Consider the following 20,750-nt stretch of genomic DNA (forward strand, 5'->3'; position numbering starts at 1 on the left):
GTGCAGAGAAAGCAAATGTTGCTTACCTGTAACAGGTGTTCTCACAGGACAGCAGGATGTTAGTCCTCACATAGGGGTGACATCACAGGATGGAGCCCAATCACGGAACACTTTTGTCAGTTTCTAGAACTTTGACTGGCCCCTACTGGGCACGCCCAGGATGGCACTAACCCTGCAACTAGCAGGGGTCCCTCTTCAGTCTTATTTAAAAGCTACAGGCAGTGCCGAAAAATAAAATGAACCCAACGTTGCGGGGTGGTGGGCGGGTTTCGTGAGGACTACCATCCTGCTATCCTGTGAGAACACCTGTTACAGGTAAGCAACATTTGCTTTCTCACAGGACAAGCAGGATGGTAGTCCTCACGAAACCCACCAGCCACCCCGCGGTGTTGGGTTCGTTTTATTATTTTATTTTTCAGCACTGCCTGTAGCTTTTAAATAAGACTGAAAAGGGACCCCTGCTGGCTGCAGGTTATCCACTCCTGGCAAGTAGGTGGCCCTGAGGTACACTAAATGGGAGAGGGCCTCCACCCATATCTGTGCAGCTTCCTGACACAGAAGGTAGGATCCTGTCCCTCCCTGTTTGTTGATGTACCATATGGCCACCTAACTGTCCGTCTGGATCAGGATTTTTTTTTATTTAAAAATATTTCTGGGGAGTCACGTGATGTGGTGATCTGGGCTGGTCACATCTAGCTCGGCTCCAGGTGGCAGGCCGCTGACTCTAACCATATCAACCTTCATCCGTGCTAATTTTGGACATACGACCGGCTACAGAGACGGGGCTTATGAATATCGATCGATATATGCATAAATCGCCAGCAACCATGCCTGCTAAATTGGCTAAAAAAGATAAAGAAAACACGAAATCTGCTGAGGACAAGATGGCCGCCGGAACAGACAAAGGGCCCGCTGCACTGACTGACGAGTCTGCTTTGACGGCGCTAACAGCAGCGGTGACTTCTGCAGTGAATGAAGCTCTGGCGATTAAACTTGACAAAATTTCGGAGCAACTAAATACCATGCAAGCAGCGCTTTTGGAACTCCCTCCTCGCGTCGACAATCTGGAGCTGCGAATGTCTGCAACTGAAGACGGGGCCTTGGCGGCGGAAGGTAAGCTCCACAAGTTGGAGCAACTGATCCGTTCTCATGAAGATAAGCTCGACGAGCTTGAAAACCGCTCACGCCGTAATAACTTACGCTTTGTCGGCGTCCCCGAATCGGTTGCTGATAGCGATTTAGCTGCCTATTTGGTGAAATGGATTCCGGAGGCCTTAAACGACCAGGAGCTGACGTCATTACAAATTGAGAGGGCCCACCGCCTTGGGGCGCGTTCGGCGCAAAGTAGTCATCCGTGGGTGGTTATTGCCCGAATCTTTAATTATGCTGACAAACAGCGAATTTGGCAAATTTCTCGCAAGACCCCGAATTTACAAATGCAGAATGCGCAGGTGCGTATTTTCCAAGATTTCTCTGCACGCGTTGCCGCCAAACGAAAAGAATTTAGCCCTATCTGTACACGGTTGGCTGAAAAGCAGATAAGATTTTCCTTACAATACCCTGCAAAACTCCGTATCTGGAACAACGGGCAAGCTCAGGTATTTGAAACTCTGCCGGATGCGCAAAAATTTGTCCAAAGCCTTCTTCCCCATGACCCGGAGTGATAGCCTACAGGAATCATTGACCTAGACGAAGGTTTCAATTTATGCAGAATTAGCGATTTTTCTTTTACAGTTGCTGGTTATACAAGCGGTGTTTGTTTGTTATGCTGGACATGAAGGCATTTGATATGGAACTGTAACGTGGCATTCTACCTACAATTTGGGCCTGCCACTGGAACACACACAATAATGGCTCCTGCTCTATCTATAGAGCATGACTTGGATTTTGCTGGGAGGGCAGGGGATGTAAGCAGGGTTGGGAGGGGGTGGAGGGAAGGGGGGGGAGGGTCAGCACCTTATCGAGGGGATTGTTTTCTGTTTGTTTTTTATGTTATTTTTACTGCTGGATAGTTTGAGGTATGACATGATTTTAGTCTCCCTTATGCTTTTACTTTTACTAGGGCTCTGTCACTTGTTTCTATTCACGGGGCTCCTTTCTCTTTGGCCTATAGGATGTGTTACCTCTTTGTTACGGTATCCCTTTAGTCCTAGGTCTACTGTTTTGCATATGAGCAGAGGCCATTCTCACCGCCTGACTTTACCTCATGACTCCTAAAATAAAGTATTTGACTTGGAATGTAGCAGGCATGGGTTTGCCTATCAAGAGGGAAAAAGTACTAGCCCATTGTCATAAGTCTAAGGGAGATATCATATTCTTACAGGAAACCCATATGTTAGACAAAGAACACCTTAAGCTTAATCATAAAAAAGGATTCAATCAAATTTATTTCTCTTCAGGTACACATAAGCGTAATGGCGTGGCCATTCTGATTCATAAGTCTGTTTCTTTCCAACTGACATCTCAATGGAAGGATGAAGAAGGGCGTATTGTGATTATTCAGGGACATCTTTTTGGGAATTTAATCACGCTGGCATCGATTTATGGCCCTAATAAATATCAACATTCCTTTTTCACCACCTTGGTTACTAAACTACATGAATTTGGTCCACGGTCTTTGATCGTAGCAGGCGACTTTAACTGTCTCCTAGACTCCACACTAGACAGGAGTTCCACTAGCCCAATTTCGGATATGGGTCCTGATAAGGGTCTGCCTTTTTTGTGTTCTAATCTTCATTTAGTGGACAGTTGGAGAGCCCTCCACCCTCTGGAACGGGATTACACCCATTATGCTAGGGCACACTCTACAAAGACCAGAATAGATTAAATATTGCTCTCTGAACCTCTGTTTTTTTTGATAGATAGTTCCTAAATTTGTCCACTAGTGATATCGGATCATTGTCCAGTTAGTTGTGTGTTGGGTTCTGCATCAACTTTACCCTCCCTTTTTCAGTGGAGAATGCCTGAGTGGTTAGCCACAGACAAAGACTTTGCGCAGTTTTTGGAGAAACGGTGGCTACATTATGAAGAGTTTAATCAGATCCATAAGGATCAGCCACAGCTCTTCTGGGAGGCTGCTAAAGCTGTCCTCCAAGGAGACATTTTAAAATATGTCATCCAATCCAAACGGAATCAAAACAAACAAATCTTAGATTTGGAATCCAAACTTGCTTATTGTAAAAAGCAGTGGAATACGCATAATACTATCCTGTGGCGTGACAGGTTCCGACAAACGCAGAAACTTCTTAATGATTTAATTCACAAGAAAGCGACAGGCAGTATGTTTGCTTTTAAACATAGATTGTTTGAGCATGGTGACAAACCAGGGCGACTATTGGCCCGCTTAACGAAAGCTAAACAGACATCTAAATATATAACATCAATTAAGCGCTCTGATGGCACTCTGGCAGTCTCCACACCTGAAATGGGTCAGATTTTCCAAGATTTTTACAGGTCTCTATACTCTGCTGACGAGCCCAATACAGATAACCAGACTAGATTCTTGGAGAGCCTATCATTACCCCAAATTTCGAGCCAGCAACGGGAAAGTTTGAATAGACCTATTACCTCCATTGAAATCACAAAGGTAATAGCAGATCTCAAATTACACAAATCACCAGGGCCGGATGGTATAAATTCCTTGTTTTATAAATCAATAGTGACCCATGTTGTCCCTTCTCTCACTGACTTATTTAATCATATGATCTCCCATAACATCCTACCTGACACAATGAAGGTGGCGGCTATTACTATTTTACCTAAGCCTGGTCGGGACCCCACAGATCCTGGTTCTTACCGACCAATTTCGCTCCTGAATCAGGATGTGAAAATTTTTGCAAAAATTCTAGCAAATAGACTCAAATTTATACTGCCAGATTTAATCTCACCTGAACAGACCGGGTTTGTGCAGGGACAGCAACCGCTTTCCAACATTAGAAGATTGTTGGTGGCATTGGATAGCTGTCGACATCAAGGCACACTGGATCCCTTACTGGTCAGCTTTGACGCTGAAAAAGCGTTCGACCGGGTAGTGTGGTCGTATTTATTTACTGCTTTACAGAAGTTTGGGATCACTGGCTCGTTTCTTAATGCCATTATGATACTTTACAAAGACCCCAAGGCGTTTATCTGCCTTAATAATTCTACTTCATCCATATTTTCACTGGGCAGGGGAACCCGACAAGGCTGTCCCCTGTCGCCCCTTCTCTATATTCTTTCCTTAGAGCCCCTTATTCATACAATCAAAAGGTCGGCGGATGTACCAGGTGTGATTACTGGGAAAATAGAGCAGAAAATGATGCTTTTTGCAGACGACATGTTAATGCTGGTGTCCAATGCTAAGTCCTCTTTACCGGCTCTATTGCACATTATCCAGACCTTCGGGTCATTTTCTGGTTTAAAATTGAATCTCACTAAATCTGAAGCATTGGATATTACTGGAACTCTTAAACCCCAGTGGCCTGATTTCCCCTTGCTCTGGGCCTCAGATACTATAAAATACCTGGGGATTAAGATTCACCAAGACCCCCGACATTGGTACTCCTGTAACATTACTCCTCTCCTTCCCACTTTTCGGTCTAAAGTAGAAAGCTGGAATACATTTCCTCTTTCAATTTCAGGTAGAATAGCCCTGGTACAAATGATTCCCTAAACTGTTGTATGTTTTACAAATGCTTCCGGTATTTTTGACAACTAAGGATGTGAAAATGTTACAAACACTGTTTAGTAAGTTCTATTGGGGAGCAAAGAAGGCCAGGATGCTCTATTCTAAATTGATGGTACCTAAACAGGAAGGGGGACTGGGAGTGGCTAACCTTCGTTTTTATAATATGGCTTGTCTGCTCCCTATGGAAACAATCCTATTCTTAGTTCGCTGGAGACGGCGTTGCTGCAACCTACACATTTGGCATTTTTGATACATGCACCGGGCCACTTGATACCTGCTCATATGGGGAACAATATTTTACTTCAGTCTATGAGAAGTTGTTGGCGTTTTTTTGAGACACCACTTGAAATTACCCTGGAGGGTATCGTATTGTCTTCCATTGACTGGAAACCCGGACTTTCCCGCGGGATCACGTAGTAGGCTATTGCAGCGATCCCGGTCTGACTCTTCCTGTAATTCTTTGACTCCCTTTATAAACCTGCAAAATGCTGTGATGTATTCTTTTACTTATTGTTGTCAATATATGCAATTTACAGCAGCTGATTACTTGTCTTATTTACAAATTCGCAGTTACCTTACGAAAATATCTTCTTCCTCACCTAGTAGTCTAACTAATGGACCTTTTCAACGTTTTCTTCATTTATGTTCCAAGAAAATTATTTCCATTTCATCTTGTTATCACTTTTTACATGACACAACCTCATATCGGCTAAATGCAGCGGTAGCTGCTCACTGGTCTCTTTGTCTCCCTCAAACTATTACGACTTCAGATGTTAAACGGAGCTGGAATTTCATCAGGATAATCGCAAGGAGTACTTATATGCGTGAATTGCAGTTTCGGATTCTGCATAGCCTTATTATCTGGCCGAGGAAAGCCTTTTTGGCCGGAATTTCTAACACTCACACCTGCCATAAATGCAATCAACCCAATGCTACTCTTGTACACTGTCTGTGGACTTGTGATCATATACGCAAATTTTGGGACTCCATTCTCCAGTGGATTGGAGGGGCTCAATATAATACTGTGACATTGGGAGCATCCTTCTGCATATTGGGGATTCCTATTCGACCTGGCGGACTCACGGGTATCCACCCTCATCTATTGCATAAAAGCCGATTAATCTCTTTACGGGTCATTCTCCGACACTGGATATCGCCTACAGATCCATCACTGAAGGAATGGTTGGATGCCATGTTGGATTTATACCTCCTAGAACAGAAATCTATCCCATTACTTTCCAAGAAAAAACAGCTGTTGTTTACTACTATCTGGCAACCATTCTTGAAATCAATGCCACAGAATCTACGCCAGCCTGTTGCTCCGAGTGGCAATGGTTGAAATCAAATCTCCAATTAGCATTGTTACTCTGTAAAGGTATTATGACTATTTCTTTAGAGGTATGGATAACCATGTGAACTGTTTTGGTGTCATGACATTCTTGCAAGCTGTCCTAATATGGTTATGATTTTGTTTTACTGTGATGGATACTGTTATGCTTACCCCGTAAGACTAAGGTGCTGACAAGGGGACAGGTGGGGGGATGGGTTGGGAAGGGACTACGGGTGGAGACAATACTTTGGGATCTGTAGACCTTGTTATGTTGCTCTTCAGATATGTCTTTGAAGGTTGAAATGACGATGGGACAATCGATACATATGTCCACCTTGTATAGAGGACAACCAATTATGTAAATTGTTTGATGTTACTCTTGTATTACTCTTGTCTTTTGACATATTTGGTTGTATATGAATAAAAAGTATTACAAACAAAAAAAAATATTTCTATACCGTCTTTCACAAACACAGTTTGACCAAAACGGTTCACAACAATTCCAACAAAAACAAAGTAAAAAAAATATATAAATAATTAAACATAAATCAACTAAAACAAATAGTGTAGAAAATTAGTAAAATAGAATAAAAAAATAAAAAAACATAAGAAAAACGACTGAATAATGTTTAAAAGTGATCATAAAATTGCTCTTTGCTAGTCATTTTCGCATAGATTTAAATATTTTGTTTATGATTCTTGTTTAAGAGTTTTCCTTGCTGAAATGGAAGCAAGGGGATAAATTAATTTGTGATATTAGGTACTCACAGTATTTCTGTATAAGCAAATATGATTTTTTGTTTATGTATTAAAATGAATAAAGAATTTAAAAAAAAAGAAAAAAATACAAATTCTAAAAGAAACTATACTATTTTTACCACAAAAAGATACAGTCAGAAATTTTAAAGTAAAAATAAAATAAAAATTTTGTCATTATTTTGCAAGTATGCACCTTAGACTGTTGAGTAACAGGCAGATGGTGTGACTCTTAGGAGTTAACCAATCCTTCCAGGTTGTTCTCCGAAGGCTATCTTAAAAAGATACGTTTTTACTGCTTTCTTACATTCTTTGTGGTTGGTAATTTGCCTTAAAGTATTGGGAATTGAATTCCATAACAAAGGGCCTGCCACTGAAAAAGCTCTCTCTCTTGTTATATTTAATCTCGCCAGCCTAACTGAGGGAACATCAAGCAAGTATTTATTCTCCGATCTGAGATGTCTAGTTGGCTTGTATAGTCGTAATGTAGTGCAGAGCCAAGTTGATTCCGGATCATGTATTAAAGAGTGAATTTAAAGATAATACTTTATATTTCACACGAAATTTAATAGGAAGCCAATGTAAATTACATAAAATGGGAGAGATATGATGTCTCATAGGTGAGCCTGTCAATAATCGAGCCGCTGAGTTTTGAATCTGCTGTAGGGGTTTTAGAGTGGAGTCAGGTAAACCCAAAAAAGAGACTGTTGCAATAGTCCAAATCAACAAAAATGATAGACTGGAGGATCATTTGAAAGTCAGATTTGAATAATAATAGTTTTAATCTTTTTAAAGTATGTAGTTTAAAGAAAGAATTCTTTACTAAATAAGAAACATGTTGTGTTAAAGATAAATTAGTATCTAGTTGTATTCCAAGGTTACGAGCTACTTGATTGGATGACTTGATTGGACAGGCGATCCTTAAATACTCAGAGCGTATCTTATTGCTCGAAGCTCCAGGAAATTTATTTGGTGTTTGGCTTCCTCTGGAGACCAGGAATCTTGTGTCTGGAGATCGGCCATATGGGCTCCCCACCCAAAGTTGGAAGCATCGGTGGTGAGAATTATTTGAGGGTTTGACGCTTGAAAGGGCAAGCCCTGTAGAAGACTGATGTGATTTGTCCACCAGGCGAGAGACAGACTGAGTGAGTCATTGACGTGGACAATGGTCAACAGGGGCTGAAGGGACTGTGTCCATTGTGACCTTAGAGTCCACTGCATGACTCTCATGGCCAGGCGGGCCATTGTGTGACCTGAACTGAGGACGCCATGTGTCCTAGAAGGATGAGAAAACGATGAGCAGTCATCGAGTGTTGAGACTGCAGGTGTTGTGCCAGAGACACGAGAGTGAGGGCTCGTTGTCGAGGCAGGAAAGCCTTTGCCTGTAAGGTGTCCAAGTCTGCCCCAATGAACGATAAGATTTGAGATGGGACTAAGGAGGATTTGTCGTAATTGACAAGAAATCCGAGTGAAATTAGAGTGCATAAGGTGAGATGTAGGGATGACAAAGCGGATTGCTGAGTCTGAGCCCTGATTAACCAGTTGTCCAGATAGGGGTAGACGTGGACACCTTGAGTCCTGAGGAAGGCTGCAACTACGACAAGGTATTTTGTAAATACTCATGGTGCAGATGCTAGGCCAAATGGAAGCACTCTGTATTGATAGTGCTTGGGGCCTACAAGAAACCTCAGGAATTTGCGATGAGATGGCGTTATCGCAATATGAGTGTACGCGTCCTGAAGGTCGAGAGAGCAGAGCCAGTCTCCTCTTTGAAGAAGAGGAAGCAGGGAGCCCAAGGTTAACATCCTGAACTTTTCTCTCTGGAGGTACTTGTTGAGGGCTCATAGATCCAAATTGGACGAACGCCTCCCGATCTTTTGGGGATTTGAAAGTACTGGGAATAGAACCAGAGGCCTTGCTGAGGCGATGGTACTGTGTCTATTGCTATGGACTGGAGTAGGAGGGAGGCCTCCTGTTCCAGGAGCAATGAATGGTCGGATGTTCTCCACGTCATTAGAGGTGGGGAATCCGGCGGGATAGAGAGAAAGTTGAGATGATAGCCTTGAGCAATTATTGCTAGGACCCAGTGGTCTGACGTGATTGATTGCCATATGTTGTTGAAATGGCATAAGCGGCCTCCCACTGGGATATTTGGTAATGGAATCTGGCTGCTGCTCTCTATGCGAAAGTCAAAAACCAGAAGCAGGGCCCGGTTGGGGGGCTGTCTGTGGCTTTTGCTTTCACGTTTGACGTGACTGTGATTTGAGGAATGGTCTCGCAGAGCGGCATCTAGCTGCTGGCGGGTAGGACTTCTTTGGTCTATAAAAAGACTTTTTAGAGTCCTTTCGGAAAGGCTGTTTAAAAGGATAATCCGAAGGAAACAGAGAGCTGTCAGAGTCTCATGATGGTCCTTTAGTTCAGCCACTGTCTTTTGAATCTGCTCGCCAAAGAGATTGTCTCCTATGCAGGGGAGGTCAGACAACCGCTCTTGCACTTCTGGACGAAGGTCTGAAGAATTAAGCCAAGCCCATTGTCTTGCTGAAACAGCGGCTGCAGACACTCTGGTTGCAGTATCAAAGATATCATAACATGACCTAATCTCATGTTTGCCTGTTTCCAAACCCTTATTAAGTAGGGTGTGGAACTTTTCTGGAAGTGATTGAGGCATGGATGTTGCCAAATCTTGTAGTTGCTTAAAAATGACTATTATATTGGGTCATATATAGTTGGTAAGCAGCAATGCGGAGGATCAGCATTGATCCTTGAAAGACTCTGCGACCAATGGTATCCAAAAACTTCTGTTCCTTGCCAGGGGGAAAGGAAGTATGCGTTTTTGACCTTTTTGCTTTCTTCTGCGCAGATTCAACCACCACAGATTGGTGATCAAATTGAGGCTTTTGAAAACTTGGGGCTGACTGCACCAAGTAGGTAGAGTCAGTTTTCCTGTGGACTGGTGCAATGGAACCAGGGTGCTCCTAGTTCTTTTTGAGAAGGTCAAGAAGAACTTGATGGATGGGGATGGAGGTGATTTCCTTGGGCACGTCCAGGAATTGAAGCAACTCCATCATCTGATGTCTGTCGTCCTATTCAGTCAGTAACTGGAAGGGGACCAATTCAGACATATCCTTCACAAAGTTTATGAAAGAAAGGTCCTCTGGAGGAGAATGTTTTCTACTTTCGGTGGGTGAAGGTGGTGAAGGCAAGTCATCGGTGTCTGGTGAGGAATCATCAGTCCAGGTATCATAAGGATCAGCACCTGTCTCTCTAGGAACTGTAGAGGGACAGGGTAGTTGGATACCTGAAGGTCCCGGTTTAGGCTCTGAATGCATCGGAGGAATAACCGGAGGCACCGATGAAAGTTATGACGGCCCCGGGGCAGGCATCGATGGATGGCTCGACGGCACCGTTGGGGGTATCATTATCTATCTCGATGGCTGAGGCAGAACTCCCGAAGGAGGGATGCGGAACGGTGTTTCTCCTCCCGATGATAAAGTCAACGGGGAGGGTACCAGAGCCATCGGTGACCCGGGATCCACCGGAGGAAAAGCAGCAATAAGCGCTTCCATCCTCGATAGCAGCTGTGCCAATGCTTCTGGAATCGGGTTGGTGCTCGGTTCCACTATCTGTACTGGGGGATCCTGGAGTCGATGAATCGCTTTGTCGATGGCCTCCTGAACCATCCGGTCCAGTTCTTCTCTGAGACCTGGAGCAAGCAGCCCCGGCTCCGGAACAGAAGGAGGCAGAGGCATAGCTGGAGGGACCACCGTTAGAGGCATGATTTAAAAATGTATATGGACACAGATAGTACCAACGAAACTCTGGGTGGCTCAGACATTTTTATTGCTTAAACAGTCTGGCATGAAAGTGCTAAGTTGATTACCTGTAAAGGGTGTTCTCCGTGGGCAGCAGGATCAACCACCACACAAGTAACATAGTAAATGATGGCAGAAAAAGACTGACATGGCCCATCCAGACTGCTCAGCAAGGTTTTTGGGGGATTTTAATTGCTGCGCTGTGCAGGTTTCTCTTATGCCTTACCATTAGAGTTATAACTGACTTTCTATGGGTGACATTTGACTGAGCCAATTCGGAAAAGCTCTGAGCCCAGAAAAGTCTAAAAGGCTTTTTAGAGAATGGAAGGACATTTTCACAACATAGTTAATAAGCAAGCCTTCCTAAACTTCGGCTCTGAGAAGAGCAAACAACTCCTTGGCACCAGTGAACCACCAGCGGAATACGCAACTCTCTCGACGAAACCTTGGATGCCGATGATGCACTGAATTTTAAAGTTGAATCAAAGATGTAGAGTCTTCAGACCCCAATGGCCTTAGGTGACATTTGTTTATTTAAAATTATTTATTAATCGCTTCACTGATAAAATCTCCCTAAGCGTTGCATAACAAAAAATAAACAAAATACAGAAACATTAAAACATTGTCTTCACATTATCTCTAGACCTGCTCTATCTTGGCACAAATCCTGTAGCTAGGAACATTATGATCTTTCCCCAGACAACTGATGCAGTCTGTGTGTTAAGAGTCCAATACATCAGTTGCACATGGGGCACTCTAAATTTCTCAAGGAAACTTATTAAAGCAAAGAAACTCCTTAAGAATTGCAATCTGAATGACCAGACATTTCTAATCCAAGTATGAGGTAAGGAAATGTGAGATACCACAGGACCTACACCCTCCCCCTCGAATCAAACACAAACCCCACATGTAACATCCTGCACATAATAATTTATCACTTAGTAGAACCCGTACACATCCTCTCACCTCATTCACTGTTTATGCGCTTATACAATACTTGTATAAAACCTATGTACATATCACTTGCCCATTGATTCCCTGTACATATTTTTTCCTTATGTATCTGTTTCACCCTCCCCCTGCCCCCTCCTCTGTCTCGATCACCCCCACCCCTCCCTCCCCTAGTTATCTAGTTATTACTCCGTTACTACGTTTATGTTACTACTGTTCCTTGTAAAGGCTTTGCCTACATATAATTTGGTTGTAAGTTATCTGTAAACCGGCACGATGTGCAAACGGTTGTCGGTATATAAAACTAAATAAATAAAATAAATATGAAACAGTTTTTAAGATTACCAAATTATGAACATATAGAAGAGGTGTGAATGGATAGTAGCCAGGATTGAAGCCTTGACGACTGGCGCTACTTCTCACAAGTGTCAAACGTACTATGCCACCCCCTTTTTATGTAAAATAGTACTATACGCTGAAACAATTTGGAATCCAGACAATTACTCATCATTACTTATTAAGCAACCCTTGTCCACACCTGCTAGACTGCTCATGGTGCACTGAAAATGCATTAAAAAAGCCCCAGGAGTTATGTAATTATCACGCCCAGTATTTGTGTTAATCTTATATAACTGGGCATGTATAGATTTCAATGCATTCAATACAAACAGCCAATTTATTTATATCTTTTTTCCACTTATAAATCATCTAGATATACAAGTATTCACTGATGTTAGAGTGGTCAATTTTCAAAAGAGATCCAACCAAGCATCTTAATGACTTGGCTAGGTAGCCTCCCTGTTGGAAAATGCATCCCTTGAAATGGCTAAAAGTATGCATGTCTTCACAACACAACAGCTTTAGCTGAACAAATGAGGCATTCCCGGAGATGTATTTAGATTGGGGAGTGTAAACAATACATGTACAATTGAACTTTCAACTACCCTTACTTGTCCTTGAAGAACAGACATTTTATAAATATCACTTATTTACCATCAGTTATGAAGGCAATTTGCAAATGGCTACATAACCGGGTAGAGACGTCATCTGAAAACCACCCACCCTTAACATGTGTAAAAGCAAGCACAGGAATCAACACTAACCTACTTTTAATCATGGGAAAAAGTGGTGGAATCCGAGGCAGGGTTTAAATTAGGAGAAGCAACGCTGAACATAGCTATGTATTTTCAAAATTATGCATGACTGCAGGGATGAAGTATCCACAGCTCTATGGGTACTATTTCACAGGACCGTTTTCAAAGAGAACGTATGGTCATACTTTAAAAGAACTGATTCAAAGTTCATGGAGAAAAAGTACTCAGAGACACTGTACCTAACTGCATAATTCTGAAAATTGCCCCCCTATATGGTTACAATGGCAATTTTCAATCTATTTTTGAGCACAAAGAATGAAGTTTCATTCAAGAACAGAGCAAGGAGCAAGTTTCTTGAGCTTGAGTCCCATGGCTGAGTGCCCCACTTCTTCCAAAACAAATCAGACTTCCTATTTATCTCTGACTGTTAGAGGAAAAATGAAGAAATAGTAGTGGCTTTAGCACTCATTAAAAAGTGAATCAAAACATTTTCAAAATTATTAAAATGTACTTAAATTCTATAGTGCCTTAAATCTATCATGAAGGATAGATTTTTTTTTCACCCCTCTAAACAATGATATTCTGAAATTTGGTTAGAGTGGGATCCTACAGTCTTAATACAAGAGTCATTTTTTATGTATTTTATTTATTTATATTCCACTTTTCAGGCACTTCCAAAAGCAAAATCAGGTTGTTTAAATATAGAGATGGAGGCAGGTGAAGAAAAGGACTCATGGAACATCAGTGATTTATTGGTAATCCTGACTTTAAAAAGGCAAATCCCGTTGTAGATTTGAAAGACAAAGCCATCTTAACTCCCAATTTGGGATGTTGAATCTCTTTAAAAGAGGTTTGCCATCCAGTTCAATAAAACTGTGAAAAAAAATAAAATCAAAGTGTGCGTGTGTGGTGGCAGGAAGCATTTAGTCCATGGCCTAAACTCTTTTAAAGAGAGAAGTTATATTTGTGGCAAAATCCAAAGCAGATCCCCAGATAACTATTTTGGATCTACAGAAAATCCAAAGCAAAGTTCCCAAATATATTTGAATTTTGACAAAATTGGCACATCTCCAAATCAGCTAGCCAACTGCCTTCCATGAGACACTCTTAAGGAAAGAAAAAGGGCCTCGATCATGGTACTGAATATTTTCCATTGGCTAATGCTTTCATCAGGAGCATACCTGGGAAGTTTTGAGTTGAGGTCACCCTGAGATTCTGCTGTTTAGCAGAATGGGAGGAGAAATAATGCATTTCAGCTCTCTCTCCTCTCTTTTGCACTCTCCCCCTCCCCCCACTGATCCACATTTTCTCTCTCTTTCCTGTGGTATGTTAGGTGGGGAAAGAAAAAGTACATCCATATAATCTCATTTTCAAATCTTTACATGTATTTGTCCAGCAAAGATTCTACCTGCAGAAAAAGCAGGTGCAAATGACCGCGCATACTTTGTACGCGCAGTCAGTTTTAAAACAGAAATAGGGTTACAGCACATTTTAAGCAGAGTATCTTCTCAGAGTTATTTTACAGAAACACCTCCTTACATTTCTGGGTGTTATGTAGTATCCCTGAACCGTTCTCCATCTGATCCAAGTTAGATTCCTCAGTCTCTGCGAAGATTTCCTGTGTAAAACAAAGAACAAGAGTCTTATATGGAGCATGCATAGAGGCTGCAAGTAGCCAAGTTGCATACCCGATAGCTACTTGCATTTGGCCACATTTTAACATGATCTACAAAACATTTTAAAGCACAGTATTAGGGAAAAGTGTTTAGCTTTGTTTTTATGATGATACAGGAGTTATTTAAAAAGGAATTTTTCCCATTCTGGTTTCTATGTAAAAAAAAAAAAAAAAAAAAAAAAAAAAAAAAAAAAAATCTTTATTCATTATGACCCTTTATTGCAACAGAATTAAACTTAAGATTTAAATCCCTATTTTTCATTCCAATTTGTACTTTATGCTTAAGGAAATATTAATCTTTAAAGTTACTGAAAAGCATTCTTATGTAGCCAAAAATGTACCAGCCGGTGACTCAGTGGCAAGTGCTGTTTACTGCCATGTTGAAGACCTGCATTCAATCCCCAGGCTGCACATGGCCTGGGATGCTGCAGAGGCAACATTTGCAGCTCCTTATAGGAATGTGTCCTAGCCATCTCTCAATGGTGATACCTAGTGGCCAAACCTAGGGTCCACATTAGCCAGGTTCTGGAGAGAGACAATTTGTGACCCCTGGCTGAGACCTATCACTGGGGGGGCTGGGCAGAGTTGGGAAAACGTTTAAAAAACTGCCCCTATTAAGACTTGGACAATAGGAGGTTAAAGGTTAAATCATGAGCCCCCTAAACACATCTATCTATTATCATTCATGACCCCTCTTTCCTCTCTGGAAGCTCTGTACGCCATGAAGTATGGACCTTCACCTTCCCAACTCATGAAAAAAAAAAAATAAAATCACACCCACAGTAGCAAAAACGTCCAGCAGAAATAATATGAACTGGAACCAACTCAAATTATTGCCCCATTCTAGGCAAATATGGAGTAATCAATGAGGGCACCTGCAGTGACTAAACAGAAGCTAGTGTTGTAATCTGTGTGCTGAAAGCACACTCCCCAAGTAAAAGATGTGCAGGAAAACCTGACTGTCTGGTCTTGGATTGTGGTGAATGCGGCAGGAATCCATATAGAGAAGGATAACTGAGTGCAGTTGATATCAGCAGCAACAAAAAAATCAGGCCGATACAGTACAGTGCACTCCGACGGAGCGCACTGTTAACCTGCCCTTGGAAGCGTGTTTTCCCTTACCCTTTATTCAGTAAGGGGCGGAAAACGCGCGTCCAACCCATGGCACCTAATAGTGCCCTCAACATGCAAATGCATGTTGATGGCCCTATTAGGTATATACTTTGTGTATGATTGGCCACATATGCAGGCGCAAGAACCTTTGTATTTATTTCAAAAACCTTTACCCCGCCTACCAAAATTCCTAGGTGGTTTACATCAGAACATACATAAACATAGCAGAATGAATATAAAATTAAAAAAATACCAGTCCATAAGTAAATCATAAATAAAATGAAAAACATAAAAAGATATAAAAGCAAAAGACATAAAATATTAAACAGCATATCATAAAGATGAAATTCTTCTAAATCGATATCACTCTATCCAGGAATTAAATCAAACCAAAGATGATTTTGATATAAGAGATCATTGAGTGATCAAAATTCTGATTGCTTTCTCTGTCCACTCCACCCCTCTCCTGTGGGAAGAAGCAGGAAGTTATTTTAGTTTGCATGAAGAACTGTGATGCGACATATGGGATAATAATGGAACAAAGCTAATCGCCAATAATAAAATGTGGATCAATAATTGCACAACAGCTTAGCATAAGATTTTCTAAACATGCTAGTTTTATACAATGTCTCTTTCTTTTTTAGTCTGCTTAGGAAGTAACAAGTTGAAATAGGAACAGGATACATCTGCCACTGCTTGAACTGTCTGACTCATGGAGTAACAGGATGTCTCAAAGCAAGACCACAACTTAAGACATAAATCTTCTAAAATTGTAAGTTCTAAATAGAACTACAGGACTTGCAAAACCTGGACTAGAGCCAGAAATTATAATATAAGTTAATTGTAATTAATAGCATCCACTCAGATTTTCAGAGGGAGAGCGACTTTTGCCATCCCATGGTTTTCTACAGGCCTGTCTCTTGATATTCCCAGATACATTGACCCAGAAGAGGGAGACTATGAGGGAGGTATTTCTGTACACATCTCTGTCTATTATTGTGATACTATTTGTCTTTGCTGATTTTTACCATATTATACAATATTTAATAAACAAAGTATTTGCTTTTACAAATTTGTATTTGTGTGTTCTATGACATAATACACTACCATTCCTTCCATTGTTTACACCCGCCTGGAACAGTTGGCAAGCACACTGTAGCTTTCTTCAAATGACTGAATTAAGAGACGGAGAAACTTTGAGAATGTTGATTTGGCACAGCTGCACAATCAAAGAAGCCAGGGGGCACTGAATATAACCTATCTGAACTGAGATGTCAGTTAACAACAGCATGGCTAGCAGCAAGATAAAAAGAAAATTCAGGTATCAATGGAAAAAAAATTCTAACTGATGGCAGCCAGAAGAAGAGTTTCAGACTAGGTATTTCAGTCTTTAAATATCAAAAATAGATTTATTTTTTTTTAAAGTAACCGCAATATTAAATAAAATTATAAAATCTTACATGAATCAGTTTGGGGTTTTTTTACGTTTTTATGAGTAAATCCATTTAAATATTAATATTATTGATGTTCCCATCTAGAGAGAGAGAGAAGAGGAAAAAAAAGGACACATAAGAAAGAGGAGCAGAGCTAGAGAAATTGATTTTATTACTGTTTACCCTAGAAGAAGCTGCTCCAAACACATCTCTCACATCACGCACAGGTTGCTTGCTCTTTTTGCGTATGGAGCGGGAATATGTGTCCAGCCTGCGTTGAACAGCTGCGGTCTGGGTCTTGGTCAGGGTAGACAGCAGCACCGCATTGTCACCATCCGATGTGTGCTCGCTGATCAGATCAGAGAGGCCTGCGTCCTGCAGCCACTCTGCTTCTGCCTCTCCCTCTGCAAGATAATTACAGGAGGAGAAAGACACAGTGAGAACACACACAGCTAAGCCTTGAGAAAGAAAATCTACAGTACAGCATAGTAACTTAGTAATGATGACAGAAAAGGATCAAAATGGTCCATTCAGGGGAGTGGAGAGAGTGGGACTTGGTGCTGGAGGTAGCCCTCCCTTTGCCTACCCTGCGCTGAAAAAGATTTCTTCAATTTCGCTGTTTCTGCCTGGTGGAGGAGAGATTCGGGCTGAGGGCGGAACCCGGAAGTGACATCACCGGGAGGCACCCCGAGGCCCAATAAAGAGCGGCGTCCCACGGCGCGCAGCCGTCGGCGCGCTGCCGAAGCCGCGCGCCAAAGGGGCGCGCCCCTGGAGGAGAAAATAGCATGGGAAGGAAACGTAAGTCAAAAAATTATACCTCTTCTCCTACATCTCCGGTGTCAAAACGAGTAGGACCAATGGACTCGCACATTATTAGGGTGGGTGAGTCCACTGAAGGGGGAATAATAGAAGGGGCTACAAATATAGGTACCACTTCTACCCCCAAGTCCTCACAACATCCAGCAGAATACCCTACTGAGCCTGCTGTTATTCAAGATATAACTGATTCTAGAACTGAGAACATGGTGAGGAATACCACTGTTCCTTGTCCAAGGGCTTTGGAATTTGAAGTAGTGGTGGAAGAAAAAGTTGTGGAACCAGAGAGTGTTTCACTGTTAGATTTGTGGAGACTGATGTCAAATTTGGATAAAAAGTTTACAGGGGCGATGTCTAGAGTACATGTTTTTTCGGAAGAAACAAGGAAAAAACTGGAGGATCTAGACATCAGAACTGAAAAAACTGAATTATCCCTGGTGAGTTTAAATCCAATAGTTAAGAACATTCAAGCGACTAATGCAACTTTTATAAAAGATAATTTGGCACTTCATACCAGAATGGAAATAATGGAAAATGACATGAGATCTTGTAACTTGAGATTATTGAATTTTCCAAAGTCCAGACTAATGTCAGAGGTTGAATTATTTAGGAAGTATATATTGGAAATCCTTTCCTATGATTCTCAGAATATACCTATTATATCTAAATTGTATTATTTACCTTTAAGGAGAATCAATCAAGTAACTGAAGGAGGTGTGGATACACTAGAGAGTCCGGGTGTATCAACCTTTCTTGAGGATTCTTTAGATAATATTGAAACTCGTGCCACCTTGCTTGTGACATTTTCATTAAAAAAAGATAAAGATTTGTTTTTCAACAAATATTTCCAGAATAAAAACTTCAATTTCTGCGGGCAGAAGATTCAGATCTTCCCCGATGTTTCTCGTGTAACGCAAGCAAGGAGGAAACAGTTTCTATTATTAAAGCAGGCTGTATTAGATATAGGGGCAACCTTTTTCTTGAAATTCCCATGTAAATGTCAAATTACGTATCAAACTAATAAGTTTGTCTTTTTTGATCCTTTACAATTGCAACGTTTTATTGGGGATAAAAGTTGAAAATTAATCAGTGGGATTAAAAAGTTGGATGAAAAACAAAAAGATTGACAGAAATGCACTTAGTCTTTATATCTCCTTCTCCCCTAGATGTGGGCTAGATCAGATAAATTTTCTTGAAAAGACATGTATAAAATGATAATTACTTTTGGATTCTGTATTCATGATTATATCATTGGATGTAAATGTTATAATTTGAAAAATTGCAAATAAAAAAAAAAAAAAAAAAAAAAAGGTCCATTCATAGCAAAATTTGATCTGTGATTTATTGGAAGTAAATTGGTTTTGGGGAAAAAAAATAAGAGCATAGCATCTAGTGATCTGAACTAGCAGTTTTTGTTCAGGTGATACACTAATTTTCCAAGGCAATAATGACCAGAACAGAGCTAGACAATTCAAGAGGAATTTATACATAAATTAATACGGCTTGATAAAGCAGAGTTGCTTATCTGTGTTCTCAGAGGACAGCAGGATGTTAGTCTTTACACGTGGGTGACATCATCCAATGGAGCCCGGCCCAGAACTTTTATGTCAAAGTTTCTAAAATTTTGACTGTGCCTCATTAAGCATGCCACTATACCACACATCCATGTAGGGACCCCTTCAGTCTTTCACCTTAGCTTTATAAGGATAAGCCAATTCCAATAAGGAGGCAGGAAGATTTCACGAGAACTGCTGTCTTTGGAGGATGCCTGTTACAGGTAAGCAACTCTGCTTCTCAAAGAACAAGCAGAATAGCAGTCTTCACAAATGGGGAATCCCTAGCTAGACTGCCCTGAATGAAAAAAAGGGGAACACACCATAATTGCCAATGGGCACATCTATTTTTGTTGGCCACAATTTTTTTCCTCCCACTTTCATCTTATCTATGAGGGCAGCTAGTAAACAAAAATAGGCTCTAGGGGACAGTGGGAATGGATTCTACATCGCAAACATATTCTTCAGGACAGACTGGGTACACTTGTGTCGGGAGACCCTGTCCAAACAGTAGTGAGATGTGAATATGTGGAGAACATTTCACATTGCAACCTTTCAAATCTCCATGGAGACCAATCTTAAGTGAGCCATCGACACTGTCATGACTCAGTGTGAGCTTTGCCATGGCCCATCAGATTCTGTCCCACCTAGGCATAACAAATCTGGATAAAGTTTGTCTGGAAATGGCAATCCCCAGTTTGCTAGTATCAAAAGAAAAAAAGCTGGATGGGCTTCAGTCTACTCCAAGTAGAAGGCAAAGGATTTCTCACAGACCAAACTCTACAGTGCTTGTTCACTTTGATGGACAAATGGCCTGGAAAAAAATGTTGAAATAGGACTTAATTTCTGGGGTAATGGTCTAGAATGCAATTTCACCACTTCTTTTTGGACGTAAGAAGCAAAACAGTAGGGAGTTATGCTCCAGCCCCTCCCCTCCAGGCAGCCTACAGGGCAATAGAGGAGAGAGGGCAAGCTTAGAGCACACAAAGCATAGAATAGCCACTGTGTTCCCAAATCCAGCCTTGCCCTCCTATTCTGCAGGAAGAGGGGAGGTGTATGATCCTGAAGCTGACACTGTAGAGCAAAGGAAAACTGGTTTTTACCTGCTAATTTTCGTTCCTGAAGTACCACGGATCAGTCCAGACTCTTGGGTTTATGCATCCCTGCCAGCAGATGGAGACGGAGAAGGTTTCACTCATACTGCTTCATATTCCCTGGTGCCACCCACAGTTCCTCAGTATTGACCTGTACCCAAGCAAAAAATGCTTGCAAAACACTTGTAAAAAAATAGCCCTAACAAAAATTTACAAAAAAATCTTATGACTGTATCAAGAAATTACAGTTGAGCAGATGACTCTCCACTTCCATAGATCAGGTGGGTTCTGGACTGATCTGTGGTACTACAGGAACGAAAATTAGAACCAAATTTTCCTTTCCCTGTACGTACTGAGATCAGTCCAGACTCCTGGGATGTACCGAAGCTCCCTTTGAAGCACTGAAAAAGTGCGAAAAGCGTAATATAAATCTAAATAAATAAATAAATAAATAAAA

At 41.3% G+C, this 20,750-nt stretch overlaps 1 protein-coding gene across 6 annotated transcripts in view; it reads right to left on the reverse strand.

Annotated features, from left to right (window-relative positions):
* Positions 1–20,750, reverse strand: part of ARHGAP40 (Rho GTPase activating protein 40) — a 189,758-nt gene that overhangs the window by 76,928 nt on the left and 92,080 nt on the right. For all 6 annotated transcript variants that reach the window (XM_029612411.1, XM_029612410.1, XM_029612409.1 and 3 more), the window contains exons 3-4: positions 17,014–17,234; positions 14,149–14,227 (exon numbers count right to left, since the gene is read on the reverse strand). In XM_029612411.1, coding sequence (XP_029468271.1) covers positions 14,149–14,227; positions 17,014–17,234 — 300 coding nt within the window. The remainder of the gene's footprint in view (positions 1–14,148; positions 14,228–17,013; positions 17,235–20,750) is intronic.

This window comes from Rhinatrema bivittatum, chromosome 8 (genome assembly GCF_901001135.1).
Source record: "Rhinatrema bivittatum chromosome 8, aRhiBiv1.1, whole genome shotgun sequence".
Classification (NCBI taxonomy): Eukaryota; Metazoa; Chordata; class Amphibia; order Gymnophiona; family Rhinatrematidae; genus Rhinatrema; species Rhinatrema bivittatum.